General features: G+C 56.2%; 3 protein-coding genes across 3 annotated transcripts in view; 1 reads left to right on the top strand and 2 right to left on the bottom strand.

The window, feature by feature from the left end:
* VOLCADRAFT_92129 (uncharacterized protein) overlaps nt 1–8,030 on the top strand; it is a gene marked incomplete at both ends in the record, with an annotated part of 27,115 nt that extends 19,085 nt beyond the window's left edge. The window contains 6 exons of the mRNA XM_002951569.1: nt 375–449; nt 809–1,328; nt 2,913–3,294; nt 4,430–5,326; nt 7,030–7,070; nt 7,936–8,030. Coding sequence (XP_002951615.1) covers nt 375–449; nt 809–1,328; nt 2,913–3,294; nt 4,430–5,326; nt 7,030–7,070; nt 7,936–8,030 — 2,010 coding nt within the window. The remainder of the gene's footprint in view (nt 1–374; nt 450–808; nt 1,329–2,912; nt 3,295–4,429; nt 5,327–7,029; nt 7,071–7,935) is intronic.
* A 249-nt stretch (nt 8,031–8,279) lies between these two features.
* On the bottom strand, nt 8,280–16,331 carry VOLCADRAFT_92128 (uncharacterized protein; the record flags this gene model as incomplete). The annotated part of the gene is made up of 10 exons (XM_002951489.1): nt 8,280–8,366; nt 9,176–9,325; nt 9,620–11,530; nt 11,896–11,931; nt 12,598–12,711; nt 13,085–13,195; nt 14,079–14,228; nt 14,834–14,949; nt 15,073–15,293; nt 16,294–16,331. 10 exons carry the CDS (start codon nt 16,329–16,331, stop codon nt 8,280–8,282), a joined length of 2,934 nt encoding a protein of 977 aa, XP_002951535.1.
* Nucleotides 16,332–22,132: 5,801 nt separating this feature from the next.
* Nucleotides 22,133–23,110, bottom strand: VOLCADRAFT_81522 (uncharacterized protein). Its single transcript, XM_002951488.1, has one exon. The coding sequence runs from the start codon at nt 22,997–22,999 to the stop codon at nt 22,667–22,669; it is 333 nt and encodes a 110-aa protein (XP_002951534.1). The 5' UTR covers nt 23,000–23,110; the 3' UTR covers nt 22,133–22,666.
* Nucleotides 23,111–24,098: the final 988 nt, after the last annotated feature.

Genomic DNA, 24,098 nt, shown 5'->3' with positions numbered 1-24,098 from the left:
GGNTGGGGGGGGGCTGGGGTGGGGGCTGGGGGGGGCCTGGGAGATTGGCTTGGGGAGGGAGATGGGTATGGAGAGCATAGGGAGCGGCATTGTGTGAATGACGAACCCCTCCCCTAAAAACCGTCAAGTACCTTCCCCCCCACTCTCCTTTGTTGTGAGTTCTCCTCGTCCCGCGTCGCTTCATGGGAACCCCCTCCCCTTACAGACCTAGACCAGGCAGGGTAGACCAGGCCTGGTGGGCCAGCAGTGGGAAGTTCCGTACTACTACCACCTTCTCCTCCTCCTTTTGTTGCTCGAAAGCCTTTGCCACAAATTTGCCAAAACCATGTCAACAACGACGACATGCACCTGTGCCCCATGTTCCTGTGCCCCAGATGGGTTGCGCCGATGGGATCCGCATTGCACAGCTCAAGAACAAGGACATACACGGCAACGAGGTCGCGTCGCAGGTATGGAAATGTGTGCATGGTCGTACGGTCGTACGGATGCATGAGCCCAGGCATACGTCCAGGCCCCTCCTCCTTCTCCTCCTCCGCCTGTAGCTGTCCTCACGCAATTGCTCCCTCCCCTCTTCTCTCTTCACTCCCTCCTTGTCACCTCTCCCGAGCGCTCCCCCAATTCCGCTTCCTCGTACCGCCACGGCCACGCTGTCACGCGGCTGTATGTATGTATGTATGTATGTATGTATGTATGTATGTATGTATGTATGTATGTATGTATGTATGTATGTATGTATGTATGTCCGCATGTCCTTGTTCTTTTAAGTTGGTTTCTGGTTGACATGGCATGACATGGGGTGAAATCGCAGGCCTATGGGGGCTTTGACGACGACGATGATGGTGGTGACGATGATGATGACGGCGGCGGGGGCTACGGCAATGGCAATGGCAATGAGGATGAGGAACAGGAGCATGACGGCGGCGGCGGTGACAGAGGTACGGGAGGGGGCTCCCAGGGTGCCGCGAAAAAGAAGGCCAGGAGTGGCGGCGGCGGCAGTGGTGGCGGCGGCGGCGGCAGTGGTGGCGGCGGCAGAGGCCGAGGCAAGCGAGCAGCGGGCGGCACCGGCACTGCTGAAGGTGACAATGGCGCTGACGTCGCGGTTGCACCCAAAGCAAAGAAGTCGCGTAAGCCGAAGGGGGGCCCGCCGCCGCCGGCAGCGGCGGCGGCGGCGGCAGACGAAGCCGCGGCGGCTGGGGCAGTGGCGGCGGCGGCGCCGCCGCCCAAGGTACCCCGGAAGCCACGAAAGCCAAAGGCAGCGGCGGTTGCGCCAGAGGCGGAGGTGTACGGCAACGCTGATGGCGACGGGGAGCCTTATGTGGGGTTGAAGCGTGAGGTGGTTTCGGAGGGGTTGGAGGAGGCGGGGCCGTCGGTGCAGCCGGAGGGCAGGCCTAAGAAGCGGCCGCGGACGTTAGCGGAGGCGCAGGCCCGGCGGAAATTGAAGGCGGGAAAGGCCGCCGCCACCGCTACAGCTGCCGCTGCCGCTGCTGCTACTGCTAATGCCAATGGCGCTGGTGGCCATCGGGGAGGGTTCGGCAGCGCAGGGGACATGGAGCCGCACCTTGCAGCGCAGCAGAATGATGAGGTCGCTGACGGGGTTGGGGATGAGGGGAAGGGGGTTGGTCGGGGGTTTGCGGAGGAGGGGGCGGAGGACGGAGCGGGCGAGGATGAGGAGGGAGACATGTACGAGGAACTCCACGGTGGCCAGAGAGGGATGTACGGCAGATTGGGCGAAGGGGGGGAAGGATGAGGAGGAAAGGGGTGAGGGAGCCGATGATGACGAGGAGGAGGACGCGGGCGGCGGCGAGGAGGGGGAGGAGGAGGATCTGTCGGGCGGTTGTCCTGGGTTACCTTCAAACTGAGTTAGTGATTTTCACAACAGGTTCGTACCGGTCGTCGTACCGATCGTTTCACGTGACGTCATGGCATGCTAACAGACCTGTGGGTTGTGCATCATGCGATGTCACACGACTCGCTGTAGTGGTGCGGCTGTGGGGCGCCCGTGTGGGGCGGTAGGTAAGCAAGCAGGCAGGCCGCACGCCGTTGCTCGTGTTCCCTGTCCAAACATGGTTGATAAACTATGTTCGAAAAAAAGCGTGCAGATACTGGACTGCTAACCAGTCTAATAGTAAGGAGTAGCAGGGAACGAACTGTTCAGCAAGTGGTGGTTCCCAGCCGAATCTTCGAGCGAGTAAGGCAAGCGGGGTTTAGACAGCCTGCATTCGGTGGCGTTGTTCCTTCTGGCAGCACGTTCGGTGTTCCGACACAAGGTATGTAGTTTCATGTTGCCCTCTTGTTGGTATGTTTTATGCTCAGCCATTTTCAGTAATTTGGCGCCAGCTCGTCTCGTACCGGTACTGGGATTTCAGTCGTGCTCAGTCGTGCTGCGAAGAACGTTGTAGGCAGTAATAACGAAGTAATGCGAATTGATTGAGAACTGCATGTCCGTATACGACGAGTATACGATGGCAATCATGCCACGGGTTGTCACGGGTATGTCAGGGGCTCTTATAGCTTACAAGGCGACGATGATTTGGCAACACAATTGTTTTGCATCTTAATTTTCCAAATAAGAAATTTCGTTAATCCTTACGATTTGCGACCTGCAACGCACGTGGACCGCCAGTTCTCCGGAAGGTACAATGTTATAGCCTTCTTACCTGGCTTGCGCTTCAAGCTACCTGATCGGTGTCGTTAAATACCTCGGGTGGTACGGTTTGCACAGCGCAACTGCGCGATGCATCCCAAGACCGATGACAAATTCGAGAGCCAAGGCGGAGCTTCGGGACAACAAGCGTCCACAACTCAAGCCAGCCAGCAGCTCGCAGAAGTTGATAACCTTGTAGTTGGAGCAATGCAGCCCGCTCCACCTACTCCTCCACACCGTCCTCCACCCTCTCCACCTACTCCTCCAGTCGTTAACCAGAATAATCGTCAGAAACCAACAGACAATCAAGCTGGAGGATTGCTCAAGTTTCCAGGGACACCTGGAAGCGCCGAGACCCAGATGCCGGTAGCGGAGGCTTCTACGACCCGCTCCCGCACACGCCGAGACCCCCACCACCTCATCTCCTCATGCGTCTCAGCAAGCGCCGCGGCGTGGGACCTGGTGGTGCGCCCGGTGATCCTTCGAAACACCGAGCAGATCCAGATCTTAAAGAGCGCCTTACTGGAGGTGCAGGCCTTACTGGAGAAGCATGCCACCGCGCCGCTTCATGTAGTGAGGGGCTGGCTTGTTGAGGTGCACCACGCCGCCACTTTCAATCTCAGCGCTGTGGCGTCGGAATCCAGCTTGAGGTGAGGAAAAATTTGCTTTAATGCGTGCATGTATGTGTATGTGTGTGTGTGGGGGGGGAAAGGGCCGTTAGGGAGGGGGAAGAACGTGCGTCTGGAAGAACGCCTGGCGTGAGGCGAAGGTAATGCAGGTGTACGTGCTCTTGTGTGCCTGAGTCGCAATTGCAAACCTCGATTGCAAACGTGACCTTGGTGCAATGTCTGTATGCTGAAGAGGGTTATTGTTTAACTTTCTTAGCGCTGTATTGTGCGCCAAATATGTGTTTAGCACTGTGTTTAGTGCCAAGTTTGGATTTAGCGCCAAATTATCTGTGCACGGCGCCTAATGGGCATAACAGCGCCAAATTACAAGGAACGCGAAATTTATGCTTGCGCCAAATTTGAAGTTTTTATCTTTACACCAAATTTATATTTTTTGCTGCAAATTTGTATTTTGCGCCAAAGTTGTATGTAGCGCTCGATATATTCGCTGGGTCACACGGGGGAAGCTAAAGCTGCGTCGCTGCAACGGATCAGCTGGCAGCCCTCCCCTCCCCTCCCCGCGGCCGCCACCCTGTCCTTGTTCATTTCGTGAATTATCCAACTTGTCGCAACAAAGTTAAGACGCTAATCTGCGACCGTCCAGTTAACCCGCCTGTGGCAGAGCGACCAAGAACTGTGTAGTGAGCATGTACAGTAGTAAAAGTAAGGATACCGACGTGACAGTGTGAGAGGGATGTAGCCGCCGCTATCTGCAAAAGTGTGTTCCCGCTCCTAGGGAAGGATAGCGGCAGGACAGCGGCCCTCTAGGTGGGGAGGGTCGGCGGGTGACATGTTGCGATCAGTTGGTCATGTCCATGGTGGCGTTTCCTCAAGTGGCAGGGCAGGGCGTGGCGAGGCAGGTACAACTACACAAAGAGAAAGAGAGAGAGAAGAATGTATCGTGTGTGTATACGGTGGAGTATACGGTAGGTTCCCCAACCCCCGTGCTGGCTGCGATGCGCATGGTGATGGTGCAAAGGTGGGTAGGTAAGTAGGTAGGTAGGCAGGTAGGTAGGTAGGCAAAGACTCATGGTGTTCCAAATCAGCTATCGTCCCATACACAATGCCCATACGCAGTGCCGTGTACTTTGCTTTCACTCACGTGCCGTTTTCCCAGGGCAATGCTGGGAGAGAGAGACAGCGATGTCGACATTAATATCGTGGACACGCGAGCCGGCAAACTCGTCGACCAAGCGCAGTCCAAGTTCTATGAAAACCTGAAGGTCCTACGAAAACGTTTGCGCAACCCGCGGTACGGCCCCATGCAGAAGATCGTACCAGCCGACCGCCCTGTCCCGGGCGCCTCACCGCGCCTGACAGCACACAGCGGCGGCAATATCGTAAGCAGCGCTCCCCTCACACTGGCTCAGGGTGAGCAGCTAGTCACCCATCCGGTGAGGCACTTCACCGCATTGCGGCCGAACGTGCCGCTTGATGCCGTACGCAATGGTGCGGCCGCCGCGGTAGTGGGCGCGGTAATGGGCTGCACGTCATCGCTCCTGTTCCTTTACTTCAACGGCCGCGGGGATTGTCGAAAGCTACTTGCAGCGCCGGCTGCTAGGCCTGACACCGACACCAACACCGACACCAAGGGAAAAGGGTTGGGAAGTGGCGGGGAAAGTGAAAACTGTCGAGTGGGTGAGACTGTGCGCATAGTCGCGGAAACCGCGGCCCTTAGCGGTGTTGCAGCGGGACTGGGTGCGGTCGCCAGCACTCTCACCGCCAATGCGCTGCTGGGGAGCTTGTCGGCCGGGATGGTTGGGGTGATGTGCAACTCGCTGATGGGTAGTGCGAGGGAGGGGCGGGTGGTGGAGGCGGCGGGTGTGGTGGTGGGAGCGTGTGCGTCATCGGCCTGCTGGGCGGCGCTTCCTTTGGGGGGTCCGCTGGCAGCGGTGGCTTGTCCCGCCATGTCCTACTTTGCAAGTTCTGGGGCGCAGATGCTGGCGCGAAGGGTTCAGGAGAGTTTTCAGCTGAAGTCAAAACAGGTTGGAGCGCTGGGGCCGGGAGGGGGCGGGTGAGCGGACTAAGCCTAGAAGCTGTCTTGCGGGTTGTCGATAAAATGACCCCACTTTTGGTGGGGTTCTGGAGCGGGCCCCAGCCAGCTGTGGATTCCGTCCTCCAGGGACTCCGCTTGTGGTGATGAACGTGTTCGTAATGGCGTGGCATTGGAGGCGTTGGTTTTGCTAGGAAAGCGCACAGCTTGTAAGTAGGGGGGAGTCGTTGCAGTTAGGAGGTGCAGAACGCATTATATGACGTTTAAATCAGATTGGTTCTAGCTAGCTATAGCTACAGGTACTACGACAATCACAGAGCTATGTACAGCGTACATACCCCGATGTACAGTGCAGTAGGTACAGCATAGTTAATGACTGCTCGAGTGTTCGCATGCACACATGTGAGCAGCCGATGGGTTTCGGAGCCGGAGAAGAGCTGGAGTTGATGGAGGTACCACCGCCCATGTCGTGTTGGTGTTGATTGCTGGCGGACTGTAGTCCTGTGCGCAGATAGGACACATGAGGATGGGACCCATGGGCCCCATATGTGTTTTATCCCCACGTGTGAAGGGGGTTAGTGCAGTCGAACGCGTGTCCATGGCGTAGGTAGGTATAGTAGAGGAACAGACCGGGTAACAAACACTGTCTGTGTCCCGAACGGACGGGCCCCAGAACTCCATATCATTGCGTCTTCACAGGAGATCTCGTCTCAATAGAAGGCTCAGGCTCACGTCAATAGCATGTGCATAAGAGTAGTACAATACTGCAAATTGGCCTGTAAAGGTGGCAAATCTTGAGCTACACATCAATTATATGTAACACAACTCTTTTCATCCAAGCTTGACATTCATGCCACGTGTGGCACAAGATGCGGATATTAGCGGATATCTGCCGTACCCGAGATTAGTTTGCTACTTGGCCGTACTAATGGCCATACTAAGAGTACAAACAGGTTTCAATAATGTCCTCCCAGAATTCCGTGAATACATTCAACCAGGCAGCCAACGAAAATAGCATCGAACATACCAGAAAGCCTGTGTCAAAATTGTCAAGGGCTGGCTTATCAACTCAACTGAATGCCTCCAAGCGCGCTTTATGGCTCATCGTAACTACACCGGACACAGATGTCCGCCTACTCCAAATTGCCTCATCTCTCAACATGAAGTGCGCGAAAAAAACAAATTAGATCTGCAACTCAATGGATTCGAATGCTGCCGTACACGATACACGACAGCTGATGTGTGATCTATGGGCGCCACCGAAACACACATAAAACCACTTTTACTGTCTAATCTAACAGCTTGCTTTGCTGCTGTCGGCAGCCGACTACATACATACATACATACACGCGCGGGTACACACAGATACGCATTCACATATACATACGCACACACACACACTCATACATAACATACCCATACACCACACACTCATACATACACGGACACGAGACATACATACATACATCTGCACATGCAAATGCACAATTCCACAAATATTCGTGCCAAAAACTGTCACCCGCACACTCAAGAAGATTTGCCAACATACACAAACCTTCATCTACCTAGGCGACACCTCCCCCGAACCTTGGCTACACACACACGCCACACCCTTCATGGAGGGCGCGCGTGATACTCTGCAATAGCGCGCGCGTGTGTCACGTGCACCTTAAAGCGGCCCTAGCCCCAACTACACCCAACAACGCCGTCACCAACACCACCAGCGTACCCCCAACCACTAGTCCCCCCCGGTTACCACACGGCGGTGCGAGGAAGGGGAGGGCTGTTAGACTCTCGCCAGAGCGGGGGGTGACCATCTCAGCTCTGCACTTCAACGGTACCCGTCCAGAGCCGCCAGGTGCCGAGCAGCTTTGTATGTACAGATGTACACAGCCGCAGAAGAGAAGTAATCCACGCGCAACCCGAAGCATACATAATACATACATACATGCATAAAATACCGGGGAAGGCAGGGTTTCGCCGGGTAGCGGCCACGGGTGAAGATATGGCCCCCCTGTCCCGCACATCATACATAACGTACGCAGCGCGATTCCTCAAAGCGCACACACATACACACATACATGCATAATCACAAGCACACACGCCCAAAAGCAATGCAAAGCACACAGATGCTGTGTACGAGAAAATTCACCAGTAGGAAAACAGAACAACGAGCGCTTCTATCCAGAAGCTTCATCTCCTGGCCGATCTCAGCTTGGTCGCCGTACAACCAGTTGCAGTACGGCTATCGTTAGCCACGACAGGGGGTGCAGTTACGAGATGGGATGCGAGGTGGCCAGAAGAACGAAGTGGAGATATGGAGCGGAAATGTGGATGGAAACCCAAAGACAGTCCTCCATCTCGCCCCCACCTGCGGGGAATCGCATATGCACGTACGCACGCGCTGGAAATCGGTTCCGTCCACATATCCAAATAAACAGCCTGTCGTACATGACTTACATGTACGGCCATATGGCTTCCGAGACGAGAACTGCAACGGTGGCTCTGCAAGCTTTCTCTCCTTCGCCGCTCAACGTGCGTGATGCATATTGACCGCGCGTCAATGTGCTTTAGACATCATACATGCGCATGTATGACATTCCATCAAGCCACACCACCTTGCTCTGCAGCCAAGACGCTACAGCGGGTACAGAACCACGCTGCACGCGTCCTTGTGTCGTACGTTTCGTACGAGCTTCGAAACCCCGCATCTCTGCTGAGGTAAAAATTGACATGCATGTGGCGAAGAACTGTGCCTAATAAAGCGCGCCAATCGCATCACCGTAAACACCGTCACAACAAACGGAATTCACGGAGTGGCCGTAACCAAAATCTCCGAACGATGTTTTCCGGAAATTCCGGAAAAGGAGAAAGCAGCGGAAATCGCAAGGAATAAGCGTCGCCAAGACATGTTCTTCGGGCCTTAACCTCATGCATACCGGTGGCCTTCGCCCTTTTTTAATATGTATGATGCTCAAATTTCTCGGAGCCTGGTGATATGAAACGAGGCCCGACCATTGCGGCAGGACCGCTCCTGACTACCATCTACCTGTACGTCCCGCTAGGGAGGCACAAAACGTCGGCGAGGAGGAGCGCGTATGAGCGCATACAGTATACAGCCAAAATTGCCAGGAAGACACATACACCCAAATAGAGATCCAGACTCGACAAGTTCGGAACGCAAGAACGCGATATCTGACGACGCGATTGACAGCTCGAAAAGCTGGGAAACAACTGGCTCATAGGTTTCCCGTCTCCCCAGAGAGCGACCACGCAAAATGCTTCCACAACTAGCAGCCGTGACTTTATCAAAAAACATGAACATTTTTTTCTTGGAGTTGATAAAAGCGATGTCCTATTTTGCCTGATCGCCTTCGCTTCCCACATAGCCCACAAAAGAATGAGGCGTCGTTGCGCCGACGTGCGCTGCTGTTTGGTTGCTCATGCCGCTTGCACGGCCCACCCACGCCCATGCCGCTTTGCACGGCGACGAACAATTCGTAAAGATGCGTAGCTCTTGCCTATGGATTCCTAATCCCCAAGACCTCGCTTAGTCCCCAACACATACTCCCGTACCTGTCGTCACAAGTTCCTACTACCCCTACTACTCCTACTTCACTGCTGCCACTCCTACTACTGCTGATTGCTCCAAAGCATTCTACGTTGCACAGTTGCACCCACCATCGTCGAGGCAGCCACCCACAGAGTGCAATGCCACGTCGAGGGAGTCTGTAAGCTGAAGCCAGTCGGTGGGACGCAGATCACAGAAGATACTCCGTCGTTATCGGTGGCCCGGCCCGCGACACCTCATCAGCTCCGTCCACCACCACCACCACCACCACCACCACCGTTAATTTCAGATGCACCCACCATCGCACAACCTGCCGCCGTCCGCTGCTGCTCCGCCATCTGCAGCTTCAGCTCCGTAACCTGAGCCTTTTGTTCAGCCACCAGCACTCGAAGCTCCAACAGCTGGACCTGGTGTCGAGACTCCCTGAGCTGCGCTGCCAGGTCCGCGACCTGTGTTGCGAAAGCCATCAGCACCGCCTGCAGGTGATCCGGCTGCAGCGGCTGCTCCCGATCCGGATGATCGTGCTGCTCTTGTTGTTGCTGTTGCTGTTGCTGCTGTTGCTGTTGCTGCTGTTGCGGTTGCTGTTGCTGGTGTTGCGGTTGCTGTTGCTGCTGTTGCTGGCGTTGCTGTTCCTGCCGCGGACTTCGGCCTTGGGCAGATGGCACAATCGTTGTAATTGATGGTGCGGCTGTAGCAGTGGTTCTTGGTGACGACTGTAGCAGCTCCGACAACGCTCTTCGGACCTCAGCAGGCAGCAAGGGCTGAAGCTCTTGAAGTATTGACGATAAGGCGCCGCCGCCGCCGCCGGCGCTGCCGCCGGCTGAAGCAGCGTGCGGGGCTGCCACGGCCGCCGGCTTGGGTGGAGAGGAGGCGCCAGCGCCGAGCGCCGGAGATGTCTTCGGTGATGAGCTGTTGCAGCCGCCGCCAGCCGCGTTGGCGGCGGCAGCCGCCGACGCATGCTGCTGCTGTGGTGGCGGCGGCGACGGCAGCGCGTGGCGCGGTGGCGAGCGAGCCTGAGGTCCGGCAACGCCAGGCGCCCGCTGGGTCATTTGGATAGCCGACGACTGGCGCTGTTGCTGATGCCGTTGGGGCTGCAGCCGGGGCTGGGGCATCAGAGGCAAAAGTACGGAGCTGCGAGGCGTTAGGGGCACGTAGGGCCGGAAGGGAGAGGCGGAGGCGGCGGCGGCGGCGGCGGCGCCATGTCCCTGCGGCTGCTGGGTAAACGGGACGGTGTCGAAATCTTGGAGGACCGGCGGAGATGGCGACGGCGAGGACGGCGCTGCCGCCGCCGCCGCCGCCGCTGAATCTGCCTGCTGTTTGCGGAGGTACGCCGTTGCGGTCGCTGCCGCCAAGCCAATACGCTGCTGCTGCTGCTGCTGCTGGGCGCCATGCTGCAGCTGCAAGATGAGGGGCTCAGGCAGACGCGGCGAAAGGCCGGGGCAGCCACCAGCAGCAGCAGCAGCAGCCGCCACAGTGGCGGCAGCGGCGCCGGCGCCGGTGGCATGCACGCGCATCCGGTCTGCATAGCCGCTGGCGGCGTGCACCGTTCGTATCAGCCGTGTGGACATGTGAGCTTGATCTCTGGGATGCTGCGGAGAGAGAGGTGACGGCGGAGGCGACGGCACCGCTGCTACCGCCGCGGCCGCAGCGTCAAGCGACGACAAGGCGGACTCGCGTGATAGCCTGAACGGCGCAACTTGCTGCTGCAATGCCTGAGGCGCCGCCGCTGGTTGCGTGCGGTCTCTTGGCGACGGCGGGGAGGACGGCGCCGACGGCGAAGAGTTCAACGGTTGCCGGCGGCGCAATGGCTCCCCCTCAGCAGTGCTGAATACGGCAAGGACGTCAGCGCCACTACTGCCGCCGCCACCGCCGCCCCCACCAGGTACACGTGGCAGCCATGCCGTACGGGCCGGTGATGCAAACGCCACGGCCGGCAAGGACGACATAGCGTGGTACGGCGAATGCGGGAGGGACGCGATGGTCCGTTGCACCGCCGCCGCCGCCGCGGACATCGCTGACGGGGCTGCATGGTCACCGCCGCCGTTGCCGCCGGCGCCGCCGTTGCCACCACCGCTGCCGGACCCACGAAGGGGCAACGGTTGCGTTCCATCCGCCGCCGACGCTGCTGCCACATCGGCTAGTTCGTTTAAGCTAGGGATGCTGCCCTGCTCTGGAAACTGTGGTACGGCATTGCCGGCGTGGCCCCGCACCGCCGCCGCCAGCACGCCATCGTCGCCGTCGCCACCTGAGGTCGGCCCTAGCAGCGCCCACGCGTGAGTACGTGGACCTGAAGGAGCAGTCGGCTCAGCTACCGCGGCGCTGCCAGAGCCGCTGCCGCCGCCTGCTTGTACGACAGGTACGATTTCTGTCGTTTGGTGATGTCGGCAGTCCTGCAGCGTCTCGCCTAATATGGTGATGCTCCGAGACCGCTGACGCCTGAAGCCGCTGCCGCCGCCGCCGCAGTTGCCGTTGGTAACGGCTGCTGCTGCGGCGGCGATGGTAGCGCTGAGCACGCTGTCAGCGGTGCCGATCTGATGCCGTACTGCGTCTAGCTGCGCGACAATGTTTAAATTTTGGGCCTGGACCAGGTCCCTAGACAGGTGGTCAGACTGGTTTCGGGGCATGCAGGGAGCGGAAGCGGAAAGCTGCAGCAGCTGCAGGTGCGAGTCCGAGGACAAGCGCCGTGGGGGTGGCGGGAGCGGCTGTAGCTCGATGTGTCCGCCGTCCGCCGCATCAGCCACCTGGAGCTTCCTGCGCTTCGCGTCCCGCTCCCCAGCGCGTCTCCGTACCTGCTGCTGCTGCTGCTGCTCTTGCTGCTCTTGCTGCTGTAGCAGCTGTAGCTGCAACTGAAGGTCATTCCGCTGAAGTCGCATCAAGACATTTGTATTGTGCAGTGGCGGTGGTGGCGGCGGCGGTAGCCTCGGTAGAGCCAATGTGTGCGGCTTCTCCGGGCTAGACGATTGCCAGTACGGCGGCGGCTGGGTGCCGTACTGCGTTGCTGCCGCAGCAGCGGCTTCACCTGAGCCGTCGCGCTGGGTGGCGGAACTATGGGCGCCTGCGTCGCCGCCCGACGGGTTTAGATGCCAAGTGGGCTGTAGCCGTGGCCGGGAGGTCATATCGGCCAGGGTTCGGACCCATGGGTCACACGTTGGCGCCGTTGTACACTGGTCGTCATCGCATGCATCCGCGCCGTAGCAGCCGTCCAACCCGACAGCAGCTGCATCCGCCGCTGCGTCCCGTACCATGGAATCTGGAATCTCTGGTCCGGTTTCGGCGCCGACGGCGGCGGCGGCGGCGGCGGCGGCGCCAGTCGCCTTTGAGCTCCTACGCCGCGCAGCCTCCGTCGCCGTCGTCGTCGTTGTCATGCCACCGCCGCCAGGCTCATCATCACTGACCCCATCACCGTCCATCCCCTCCATCCCCTCACACTCCCAGTCGGTGCTGCCGCCGCCGCCGCCGCCGCCGTCGCCAGCGCCGCCGCTGCCCCAGTTCCTCCTTTCCTTACCCTCCACGTCTTCATCGCCGGAGGCGTTTCCGTACTCTTCATCGCCGCCAAGTCCGGCTGCTTCCGCGTCGGCGCCGTCGCCGCCGCCGATGCCGTTGCTGCCGGAGCCCCGCTTGCGACTACGTGTCGTACCGCCGCCGCCGCCGCCGCTGCCGCTGCTGCCACCACCGCCACGAGCAGCGCCGGCGCGCAGCCTGTGGGCTTCCTTGTACTTACTTTGGGTCCACCGTACGACATTATTAACGAAAAACGGATCTCCTTGGAGCTCCCGGCCCACCGGGTCCGCCACCACACTCGCCCACCATGGGGATCCACCTCTTCGACTCGCGCCTTTTGGGCAGCCATGAGCGGGGCGGGGCCGGGGGGGAGGGGGGAAAAGTACAAATGCAAACACAAAATTGACACACACACACTTATCTTTTCTGTTTAAATGTAAATCAGGCGCTTACAAGCACACAGACAGGCTGACGGTGTCGGTGCCGGTGTCGGTGTGAAGAAGCGACTGCTTCGGCGGTCGTTCCCGTTGGGGTATACGGTTAGGTGCCCCTGCCCACTGTCAGGCCCGGACCGATATGTAACAAACGCACACTCAGACACACAGACACACACACACACACACACACACACACAGACACACACACACACACACACACCCATCTACCCACCTCCTGTGCCTGTTTAACACGCCCGCACACGCACCTACCCTGAGCCGGGCAGCTTCACTCCGCATCTCCGCCGCTTTTGCGGCGTGCTGCGGTGACAGCGCAAATTGTTGCTCCAAGGCCGCGGCCTCTGAAACCATCCGAATGGCGTCCTGAACGTTCCGTTCCGTTGCCGTGAAAGCAAATCACACAGCGGTGCATCCGTCAGTCCGTCAGTCCATCAATGTGTGTGACTGACACTCTACCAGGAGGCCCATGCGCCAGGGGAATGGCGAAGAAGGATGACATGGCGCACGAGTAACTTCACCGGATTCCGTCAGTCTGTCTATGTCCGTCAGTCTGTCAGTCTGTCAGTCTGTCAGTCTGTCCGTCTGTCACTCTGTCCGTCTGTCCGTCTGTCCGTCTGTCCGTCTTTCCGTCTGTCCGTCTGTCCGTCTGTCCGTCTGTCCGTCTGTCCGTCTGTCCGTCTGTCCGTCTGTCCGTCTGTCCGTCTGTCCGTCTGTCCGTCTGTCCGTCTGTCCGTCTGTCCGTCTGTCAGTTTGTCAGTCTGTCAGTCTGTCTATGTCTATGTCTGTCTATGTCTATGTCTATGTCTGTCTATGTCTATGTCTGTCAGTCTGTCTATGTCTATGTCTGTATGTCTGTCTATGTCTATGGCAGGCGGCTGGCAGAGGTTAAGGCCTGACTTCTGCTCCCAGTCGACCCAGTCGACCCGGGTTCAAATCCGCCTGCCGGCTCCTCGGGTGTTTGAGGAGTGATGAAATGGGAGGTGGCCCCCCATCTTATGGACGGTGTAGGACGTGATAATATCAACTTGCGAGCTGACCAGGAACTAAGTTGATGCGCCGTTGATCCGCTAGATTTGGTTGGATGCTGGTGGTGAGTTGCCGAACCCAACGAATACATTCTGAAGTCGGATGGGGTGACGGATTAGGGTGCCCCTCTAGCAGGGGAGAGCAGGGACTGCCCCGGGAAAGGGGGCCGCTGGCGAAGTTGACCACCCTGTAACAACATGTCTATGTCTGTATGTCCCACCTTGAGATACGCATCTCGCAGGTAGTTGCAACGCTTCCACACTCGGAACGGCCAACCGTTGATAAGGCCCAGAGAACGACACGCCCGCTTCATGACGGTTGCACACACGCCAACCTCGCGGGCGGTTTCAGTTATGTCCAGCGAGAACCCCTGATTGTGTGCGTGTGCGTGTGCGTGTGTGGCATGTAGGGGGATGGTATGGGTGGGGGAGGTGCGGGATTGTGGGAGTGATGGTGGAATTTGGGATGAGGGGGGAGAGGAGTAATGTGGATTACCAGAGCATCAGGGCGGTCCATGAACGAAGGTTTTGGGAGCCGGGATGGGGGGACTCTGTAAACGTTAGGATGAGGCCGAGGTCTGACTGGAAAAGTATTGTGTACAATGGCAGGCGAAGAAGGAGGAAAAAGGAAGGTGAGGACGGGGGGAGGCGGAGGAGGAAGGAGAAGGAGAGGAGAAGGAAAATAACAAGGCCAGTAAAGAGGAAGAAGGCGGACCTCGTGCAGGCAGGATGACCCTTACGGGGGGGGGGAGACGGAGGGGCCCCTAGGGCCACCCCAGGGCAAATCCGTCCTAAGAAGGTATCAAACATCCTCTAGCGAAGCATTAGACGGACATCCAACGCACGGATATGTGGTCGTCTATGCGTGAGCGGGATTTGCACCACTCGTATGAAAGTACTGTACGACACGCTGTGCGTACGTATGAAAGAGTGCAGTATGTGGATCAAGCTATAAGTCGTGTTCATAGTGCCGTACCTTGGACTTGCTCCGCAGCAGGTCGAGAGTGATGCTGAAGGGCTCGCGATTGTCCTTGCGCCGTACATGTACGGCCCTTTGGAAGCGACGGCCCGCACCGATGGAGATCGCAGCATCTGTAATGATCCGCGCACCGCTGGGCAGGAGCAGCCCTGCGGCCGTTGCCGACGGCGGCGATGGCGACGGCGCTGGCGGTGCCGCCGTGGCAGCGGTGGCTGCAGCAAGCGCCTTTCGGCCACGGCCGCCGGCGTCGCCGCCGCCGGAGGCGGCTAGAGTCTCGTTGGAGCCTCGTTGCTGCTGCCCGCCGCCGCCACACCTGGCGAAGTTTTCGCTGTTTGATGGCGGCTCCGCGGGAGTAGTAGGCGGCGGCGGCGGCGGCTCCACCGTTGCTGTAGCATTGGTTGTAGCGGCAGCAGCGGCGGCGGCAACGCCTGCGAGCCAGATGACGTTGTTTTGGGGCCTGTCGTACCGGGTGGTGCGGAGGGCGCCAGATGACGGCAGCGGGGTCTCGACAGGAGGTCGCTCGCCTTGGGAGTCCATAGGTTTGTCAGACATTGCGTTGTGATGGATGACTTCAACCGGAGACAGGTGGTGGAGGGGCTGGTGGGGATGGGTAGTCAAGTGGTTTGATGCCTGGGGAGGAAGAGACATCTGCTGCAGGGGGTGCTCGGATTGCTGTTCGCAGCTGTCCGTGGTTCCGGAGCGAGATCCAGGTTGCTCTTCAGGTTGATGACTTTCCGGAATAAAGCCGAGCCGACACTTTGGAGCAATAGTCGGATTAGGTTGCTGCCTTGCCTAAAGAACTAGCGGGAGGTTCGGGCGTCGCCGTCGTTGTGCGTGCTTGCACCAAGAACACCCACGGCCTAGTTACGGACAGTCTGGCGGTATCCCCAAGGTCGTGAAGGTTCTTGGTTTATGTGGGAGGTTGTGAGGTGGTAAAGTTGAAGGTCGTTGTTGCGCTTGGCCTGCGAAGAAGTGGTAATGCGGAAGTGAGGTGCAAGGAACTCGTTAGATGTTAAGTGACCCCGGGTCACACGTTGTGAGGCGCGCTACTTCCGACAATCGATTTGCAGCAAAGCAAACACAATACTAAATATATCATTTAGCCTGGGTAATAAATGTGCGGCGCAGCTTGGTGTTCTGTTGGGCTGGGACGCCCGCATGCATCGCCATGACCTTTACCTTGCGACAATCCCAGCAGGTTGAGGCGCAGGCCGGACTTGCTGAATGAATGTAATATGTTTAGTAGCTCTGAATGGCTTCAGGCTGCGTTTCGGAACCCAACTGATGTCCGCGCACTATGTCGCAGGAGTCTGCTGCGCGCTCTGCAACCTGTACCATGCAGCGCCGCGCCAAGCAGATCAAGCTCCTATAAAGATATCATACTGGTTAGGCCAAGTGACAACACTTTCGTGTCCGCCGATGTCACCTCACCCAGCGCTGGACGTTACAGTTCGTACCCGAGTGTCGCTTCACGGGGTGCGTCCTGAAAGATCATCTTATCTGAGATATTACTATTTTAGGACATAAAGAAAAATTTACCTTCTTTATATGAGATTCATGCTAATAAGATATGAGTTGTTGCGGCATTGCCATGCCCTTGCCCACACGTTCCAAGCGAAGGGAAACCCGGGTTGTTCAGCCGATTTATCTGAAGGCAAAATATGTTTTTGCTGTAATGCATTGAAACCTGCTCCAGCGTTAACGCAAATCTCCGTCCTCACGGCAGTAGCCCTGCGGACATGGGAGCATCGCATTGAGGCAATGTCGTGTTGAGCAATGCACCACTTTCCATATGGCAGTGTAAAATGAACTCATTATATTTCATTTGATTGTTGGCCTTATCCGCATTATTTGCCTGAACGTTCTGTTTTCCATGCAATCCCCGAGTTGTTTGGTTCGCCACCATAATAGCTTGTTGGACGCTAATTAAAGTAGAGGAAAATAATTTACATATTATCATCTTGTCCTTGGCGTGTGGGTAGCAGTAATTTTCAGTGATGTTAATCACGACGTTTCCCCATGGCGTGGCCTGTTCTTGCAGGAGTGATACATGTCTCCAGGTTAGCCACATGCAGCTTGATAGCTATTCTTGATAAAAATGCATCTCAGTCCAGCTGCAAAACCTTCTATGTCCTCCCAAAAACCCGCCATTGAGGCCGGCGCCCACATTTTTGTGCGCCACAACACCTATAGCAGCAGCAAGAAACCATTTACAAGTTAGACTTTACATGGTTATACTATTTTTCCCAATGTAAGGCTCTCGGACCTCCGTCCTGGTGTACTGCATCCGAACCGCCGCAGTGCAAAACTGCCGATGCTAATTGCCACACCCGAGGGATTTGTGGGGCCCGCGGGCGAAGGCCCGGCTCTACCCAGGTTGCTGTCTCCCAGTCCCGAACATAGCCACAACGCATGCAGCCGATTGCCGGTGAGAGCAGTGCCCTGGCGCCCAGGCAGGCGCAGAAGAGACGTCTACTCACAAATATCGGATGAATTCGGATTTGACATGTGCGCGATGCTGGGTGCAAACTTGGTGGTGTTGGGGGGTGCTGCGCTCGTGGTTGTGGGAGGGTTAACGAAGGCATGAGCACCCGACCCGCACCGGGAGGAGATACGTGGGTTTGCACTTGATGAGTGGGCGCGAGGCTTGGTGATCAAGCGTATCGGCAGACCAAGACCAACGCAGCTGCCTGGGTTGCGAGCGAGTATTGCAACAGGCACTGGATGGGAAGATCGTTCAGGCAGTTCCAGCTGCTTCTTGACATATGAAAGGATCAAATATTTGCAGGAAAGCTTTCATCTGCATAGCGCGGCGTCGTGGAGCACAAAGCTAAATTCTTCACAAATAGTTTATTGTACTGTGAAGTAAGTCATATTGTTGTTACGTATAGATATCCTGAATGCTGGCGCGGCGTGGCGAGAAGCGCGCGGCGCAAGCGCAAAACTCTTTTTCCTCCAAACTATTGTTTGATAAGTCCAGGATAATGTTTTTTCATGCTTGTATATGAAAAAAGTAACTGAAAAGGTGCGTGCGGCAAGTAAGCGCTTTAGGGCGTGTACAAATAGCATAGTGCTTTGCAACGAAGCAGCAGCGGCCCTGGGCCCTGTGTCCCAAATGCCAGCCAACCTAGGTAATTCGTAAGAGAAATATTAATAAGTATTATATTAAACTATTCGAGGTACCGGTTGAAGGGCAATGTCTCGAGCTGCTATAACTCGAAGCGTTCCGCGACGTTCGGCAAAGGTCGGTAAAGGCATGGGGGGTTTGAATGCGGTCAGGGACGCCCAACAGGATTCCGCAACAAGAGCTTCTCAACTCAAAACTGATTAAGATGGCGCATGCTCTTGTTCGGTTGCGCTGCGGAATGGGGCGCCCCTGGTGTCCATGCTAATCAAAGTGTGCTCTCCTTCGTCGCAGACGCAGACGTTCCAGCGCGAGAATATAATGGTGCTAAAACGTCCAGCGGCTTACAAATCCTTGTAACATGTAAAATCAAGTTGTGTTCATGGGTTGACGGGCTCCAACGGTAGTTGAAACCACCGGTTGCATCCCTGACAGGACCTAACACAACACACCTACAGACTGACCTGATGAGTTACCTGAGGTAACTCTAGCAGATAGGAATTATGGAAGAAGCAGAAACTGGTCCTTCATGAAAAAGGCCGAGCGCAGTAGCAGAGCTCCCCTGTTTTCGCCCTGCAGCAGCCCCCGTCCGCCCTCCCCCGCAAAGGACGTGATAACGGGCATCCGTGGTACATGCTCAGCCTTGGAGTGGGGCTCCAAATGAAACGATCGGAGATTTTTTTATGCAATTGGTTGAACCAGATCTGGGCGGCCAGAAGGCGAATAGTGGTCTTTGGACACCCTACCCAGCCAGCTAAGCGAAGGACTGCCTAATTACGATCGCTGCGTTACACGCACTACTTATGGTTGCATATTGTTGTAAAATTTTATTAGATCTTACACGGAAAATTCCTGGAGGTAAGCAGCGAACAAGATAAGAGATAGGTATTTGCCGCTGCCGATCTGAGCCGATAGGCCAATTTTTGCAAGTCATCGTTCCCACCATCATGACACATACATCTGCATAAACATAATTAAGCTTTATATATTATAAAATCTATTATGTCAAAAAAGTAAGGCTCTGATCTCTACGTCCGGCAGGAAAGTCAACCTTGCACTTTTGACGCTTTTGACTACAGAAAACAACATTCAATGCTATTAACATGTGCTTCAAATAATAGGACATTAAATATAGTTTTAGCCTCGAAATTATAACGGGGTTATGCGAGACTGGACAAAGTTGCTTTCCTACCCCGGCCTACCCGTTCCTACCAGTTTCCTACCCTTAGCAAGGCCGCAGTCCTTTCCGTATGACCTACCTATCCCACAGCAAAAAGAGATTTATTTTTTATACAAAGATGCGTAAGATTTACGGTTATTAGCAGCGAGTTGATCCCCAACATGCTGCCCGCTACAGACGCACGCTAGCATGCGCACTTTATCCGAAGGGCTGATTCCTAGAGCCTGATCGGGCAGGGATATCTGCTTTATTCAAGAATTTTGTATCTGTATGATAGTGTGCCATGTGCTGTTCATAGAGTCCGCCACAGAAAGGCCGTCTCGCTTGAATACAGATGCCGTACCTGTAGTTCTGTAGCAAAAGGACCGAGCGTAACCAAGGAAACGGCAAACAAGCTCTAATCGAGGAACGCCGCAAAAAGCTACTGTAACCAATCAAAGATGATGGACAAAACGTAGAACCCAAACATGAACAGGGACTCTATCCAAAAGAAGGAAAAAAGCAGCGACAAGTTGCAAACTGCAACCTCATCAGGACTGGAAAAAGACAGAAGGCGGAGACAAGGAAAAAACACGGCGAGGGGGAAAGGAAGCTAGGACCACAGTTGGCCAGATACGGTGAGGAAGACAGGCCGGGACAGGGAGCAAGGACCACAAGCACCGAACGCACGCAAAACGCTCACTTCCCTATGCGACCAATGAAGTGTGAGATAGCAGAGGAGGCCCATTTGGGGGATGAATGGTTTCGGTTATGAGTGACAGACCGACAGTTGTTGTTTGCTTGTGATGTACAGAGATTAAGGCCTGACTTCTGTTCCCGGAGTGTCCGGGTTCAAATCTGCCTGCCGACCTCTCGAGCGTGTGAGCGGTGATGAATTGGGCGGTAGCCCCCCATCTTCTGGGCGGTGTAGGACGTGAGAACATCAATTAGCGAGCTGATCAGAACTTAAGTTGAGGCGCCGTTGATCCGCTAAATTTGGTTGGATGCTGGTATTGAGTTGCTCAACCCGGTGATCACATTCTGAAATCGGATGGGGTGAACGGATTAGAGAGCAGGGAAATGCCTTGGAAAAGGGGGCCGCTGGTGAAGCTATACCACCCTGTAACAACATACAGTACGGGCATGCGAAACGGGCGAGCTTTCGGAGCTGCAATTCGGACTGGTTCCGATTAATCCGCTTTTAACCCATTTTTCCTGCTGGCCCTCTGCCAGGCCTAGTATCCGGCCAGAGCCGTGGGATACTGCGGCTTGGGGCGGTTGAGGATAAATGAAAAATGAGGAAATAATAATGGTTCATTCGACCGGATCAATGGTGCGAGCCCCGTACCATGGCCACGACAGCACCAAGCAGTTGGACCTGGGGAACACGGAGCTTGGTTGCTCGGAGAGACGCAGGTAGCTCGGAAAACTCGGAAAGTTCAGACAGTGAAGGCGTCATACGAGGCACATAGCTGCCGGTGCAACGAGGGGGGTGTCCTGGACGGTGATGGATGTCTTGGCCGAGGTCAGGCAGGTCAGGGGGGTGCTGTAAATCTGCATGGAAGGCTGGGAGATCCTCAGAGCTATACATCGAGACTGCGAGCTGGGGCCGCTTTGGACGGTGCCCCGGCTGTCCATTATTGCTGTCACCACAGCACTTTGCTCGTTCCTTCCCTTGCAGTTCGGCTGTGCTGCCGGTGCTGTTTGTGCGGAGCTGGCGGGACAGGACATCCGCATGTCGCTGACCTCGGAGCCTCCCCCGGGCACATAGATGCCTGCGCGGATGTCTGCGGCCCCGACTACCCTCCTCCACATCTCCATTGTGCTTTCTTTGTCCACGCAGTCAGGTCAGGTCACCCACATGGGCCTCGTGGCCCACGTGCTGAGGGCCTTCAAGCGTGGTATCAGGCTCTTGTGTGATGCGCACACACCTAGCCGTGGCCAGCCTAGCTGCCGCCCAGGCTGCAGCATGTTCAGCCCTGGCTACGGCTTCAGCACCAAGCGCAACCCATCCTACAAGCTGCCGTACTGCCTGCACCCCGGGTATGGGTTCCGCGGGGGCTCAGAAGTCGAACCCAGTGCAGACGAAGGAAGCAATAGGAAGCTAAGGTTTCCTAACAATGTGCTTTTCGGTTGACAAACCGCTTCCGCCTACATACTTTATCAACGGACTCAACCGACAACATGGTCCCAACCGATGCAAACCGAATCCTAGCTCCGGCTATATATGGTCATGAATCCGAACAATGGAGGTCGTACGATGGCCAAGTTATCTAACCGCACAGCAGACCCATACGCCAGATGTACTCGTGCATTACTGTTATCGCAAGAAGAATTTGATTCCCTCTGCCGCTTAAAATACTCCCTGGCCAAGAGAGATCAGTGCCCCGCGCAATCCGTGCCGTATTAGGACATGCCAGGATGGGGGTCACCGAGCTCGGGAGTTTAACGGCTTACAAGCTTGCAACCCCCGCCGATTGTGTCCCGTTCTGTAGGGCATTTACAGGGACTGTATTTGGTTACGAGTCTCGGCCTGTTTTATTGTGTGTCGGAGCACGGAGGTATGAAAAGCTCCGTTGCTGTCTTGCACAGCACAGCGACTGGCCGGGAGGCCCCTGATCCACTTTAGTCGTCCATTAGTCGTTATCCCATCCACCAGCTTTATGGGTGGCTGGCCCTTGTACGTATACATCAAGCGAAGGCAAGGTTGCCGCGTGGTACGGCACTCTGAATCAGCAAAGGATTGCTCCACAAAGACAAACAAGTGTGTGTGTGTGTGTGTGAGCTGGCCATGCACGCCTGCTCAGCATCAGCATCGTCGCCAAAAACTTTCCAATGGCTTTTGGCGCCGGTTGCCTCACCAATGCAATTACTACTCGTACAGATCTTTTCATGGCAACTCCGCTTTAGAGAACGCTTGCAAGTGTGCAGCCAACCGGTTCATTTCTAGTGAATTAGGAGCTTTTATGCTTGCGTGCGTGCGGCCGTGTATGCTGCGAGTGTTGACCATTTTCCGTCTAGCCATAGCCACGCCGTTACAGGAAGGGATACCGAACGCAGCCATTCATAATGCATCAAATAGTCCAGCATTTTCAACATAACCTATATTTAACATGCTTGCATCCTCCCGAGGAGCATCGTTAGGCAGACCTAAGAAGCACGGCGTGTCGGGCACGTCAGGTCAGCGTTAGCGGACAGCACATCCCTATAAATCGGGTCACCAAATTCCGACGCGGTAAACCCAGATTACATGCCCATATTAACGACATGGCGTCGCGGAACAATCAAACGCAATATCGTTGGCGTGTGACACGCTTGACCTAACCAAGAGGGTTGACCGAGGCTGTCTCCCAAGCACATAACGCAACAAGATATGAGCCAATCAGTAGGGCCCCCCGTACGCGAAACCCAAGAAGTACAAGGCGCCCGCCAAGCTGCAGAATGGCCGCCCGCATGATGCCACACTATTATGCAGTCGTCGTCTCCAATGGATCATGGGCTCGCTGACTGGCTGGCAGGGGGCTGGGCAGCCATGCGATCTGGCTCACTATTTCGGGTTGCGCAGAACCATAATAACAGAGTCTCCTCGCAAAAACATCTTGCTAACAAAGCGGTCCTTGTTGACCGGCCTGGAGCCCTTGGAGCCCTTCCCCGTCTTCGGAATCTCCGTCCACATCTCCTTGACGTTCTCCAAAATCATATTGCAATGCCGATCAAACGCCTTCACCCTTGCAAGTAGCTTGTGGTTGTTCCGGCAGTTGATGAGCACCTGTCCGTTAGTCTTGACACTCTGAGTTAAGACCGATAGCGGCCCAGTGCGGTACTCGTCCTCCTCCTTTTTCTCTAGTTCATCAACAGTGGGTTGTGGTGCAGCGGCCATGGCAAGACTCTAGAGTATGGAGACAACGTAGCCGTCAATGAGTGGCGCACCAAGGAGCGACAATGCAGCTTGACAGATAACGTCGGCAGCACACCACCTAATGTGTTATAGTCAGAGAAAAACAGTAAGCATATCATCAGGTAAGCTGGCAAGACATTTTTAACTGGTTCTGGAGCTACATATACGCGCTTACAAACTGCTGCTAGGTTCGCGATGCATATCAATTACTTGCCCTTTGGCGCTTATCAACGACATGGAACTATCCTGTCGACGCCGAATGAAGTTTGTAATGGGATGTGGCTACCTAAGGCCGGGAAACGAAAGTGGCATATGCAAACGAGGGACTGGGACACCAAGCCTGAAACCTCTCTTCCTGAGAATTGAGCAACAGGAGCAGAGGAGTCGTAAGTTCCAGGGCTTACTGTATGAACGCAGCTTCCACGCCGGCCAACAGGCCACAACCTGCGCTTCCTGGCACGGTTGACCACGTGCACATAGCTCACCTGTCCGCCTGCACCCAGCAGCAGCTAACGCAACTTCAGCAAGTCCAAATCCTGCTTCTAGACGCTGAATCCGCTGCCCCAGCACAGCAGTCCTGCCGATCCGCTACCCCAGCACAGCGATCCTATCCTCACGGGGACGAGGGGCAGCCCCTTTCGAGGCCGCCATTCGCCACCACGTCAGCAGCCCGGATGGCGTAATCCGCGTCAATCTGTCGCTTCGCCCAGCACGGCCAAGAGCCCTGCTACAATCTCGTCCCGATGTGCGACTATGGCCTCGACGGCTGCTCCACTGGGGGCGTCCAAGGACGGCATCGTCGAGGCAATTGTGCCGCGGGGCCGCTGCCGCCAGCCAGTGACGATGACAGCGGCGGTGTGCGGACGGCCTTGGCACCGTCGACAGGGACGGCCTGCATTCCGCCACCGCAGGACGTTCACCGGGGGGTGTCAGACAGCCTCAAAAACAGACCCAACCTGGGTGCTGCCCTGTGCCCGTTACTGCCCACACCAGAGAGTGTGCCAACACGGCTGAGAGCTCGTCCTCACGGCAACAACAGGTGGCTGGCAGAGGTTAAGGCCTGACTTCTGCTCCCTGAGGT

Source organism: Volvox carteri (assembly GCF_000143455.1).
Source record: "Volvox carteri f. nagariensis unplaced genomic scaffold VOLCAscaffold_24, whole genome shotgun sequence".
In the NCBI taxonomy this organism is placed as follows: Eukaryota; Viridiplantae; Chlorophyta; class Chlorophyceae; order Chlamydomonadales; family Volvocaceae; genus Volvox; species Volvox carteri.
This window is presented reverse-complemented; position numbering and strand designations above follow the sequence as displayed.

Coding starts and splice junctions, on each gene's coding strand:
- VOLCADRAFT_81522 (XM_002951488.1), bottom strand. CDS start 22,999: ATGGCCGCTGCACCACAACCCACTGTTGATGAACTAGAGAAAAAGGAG.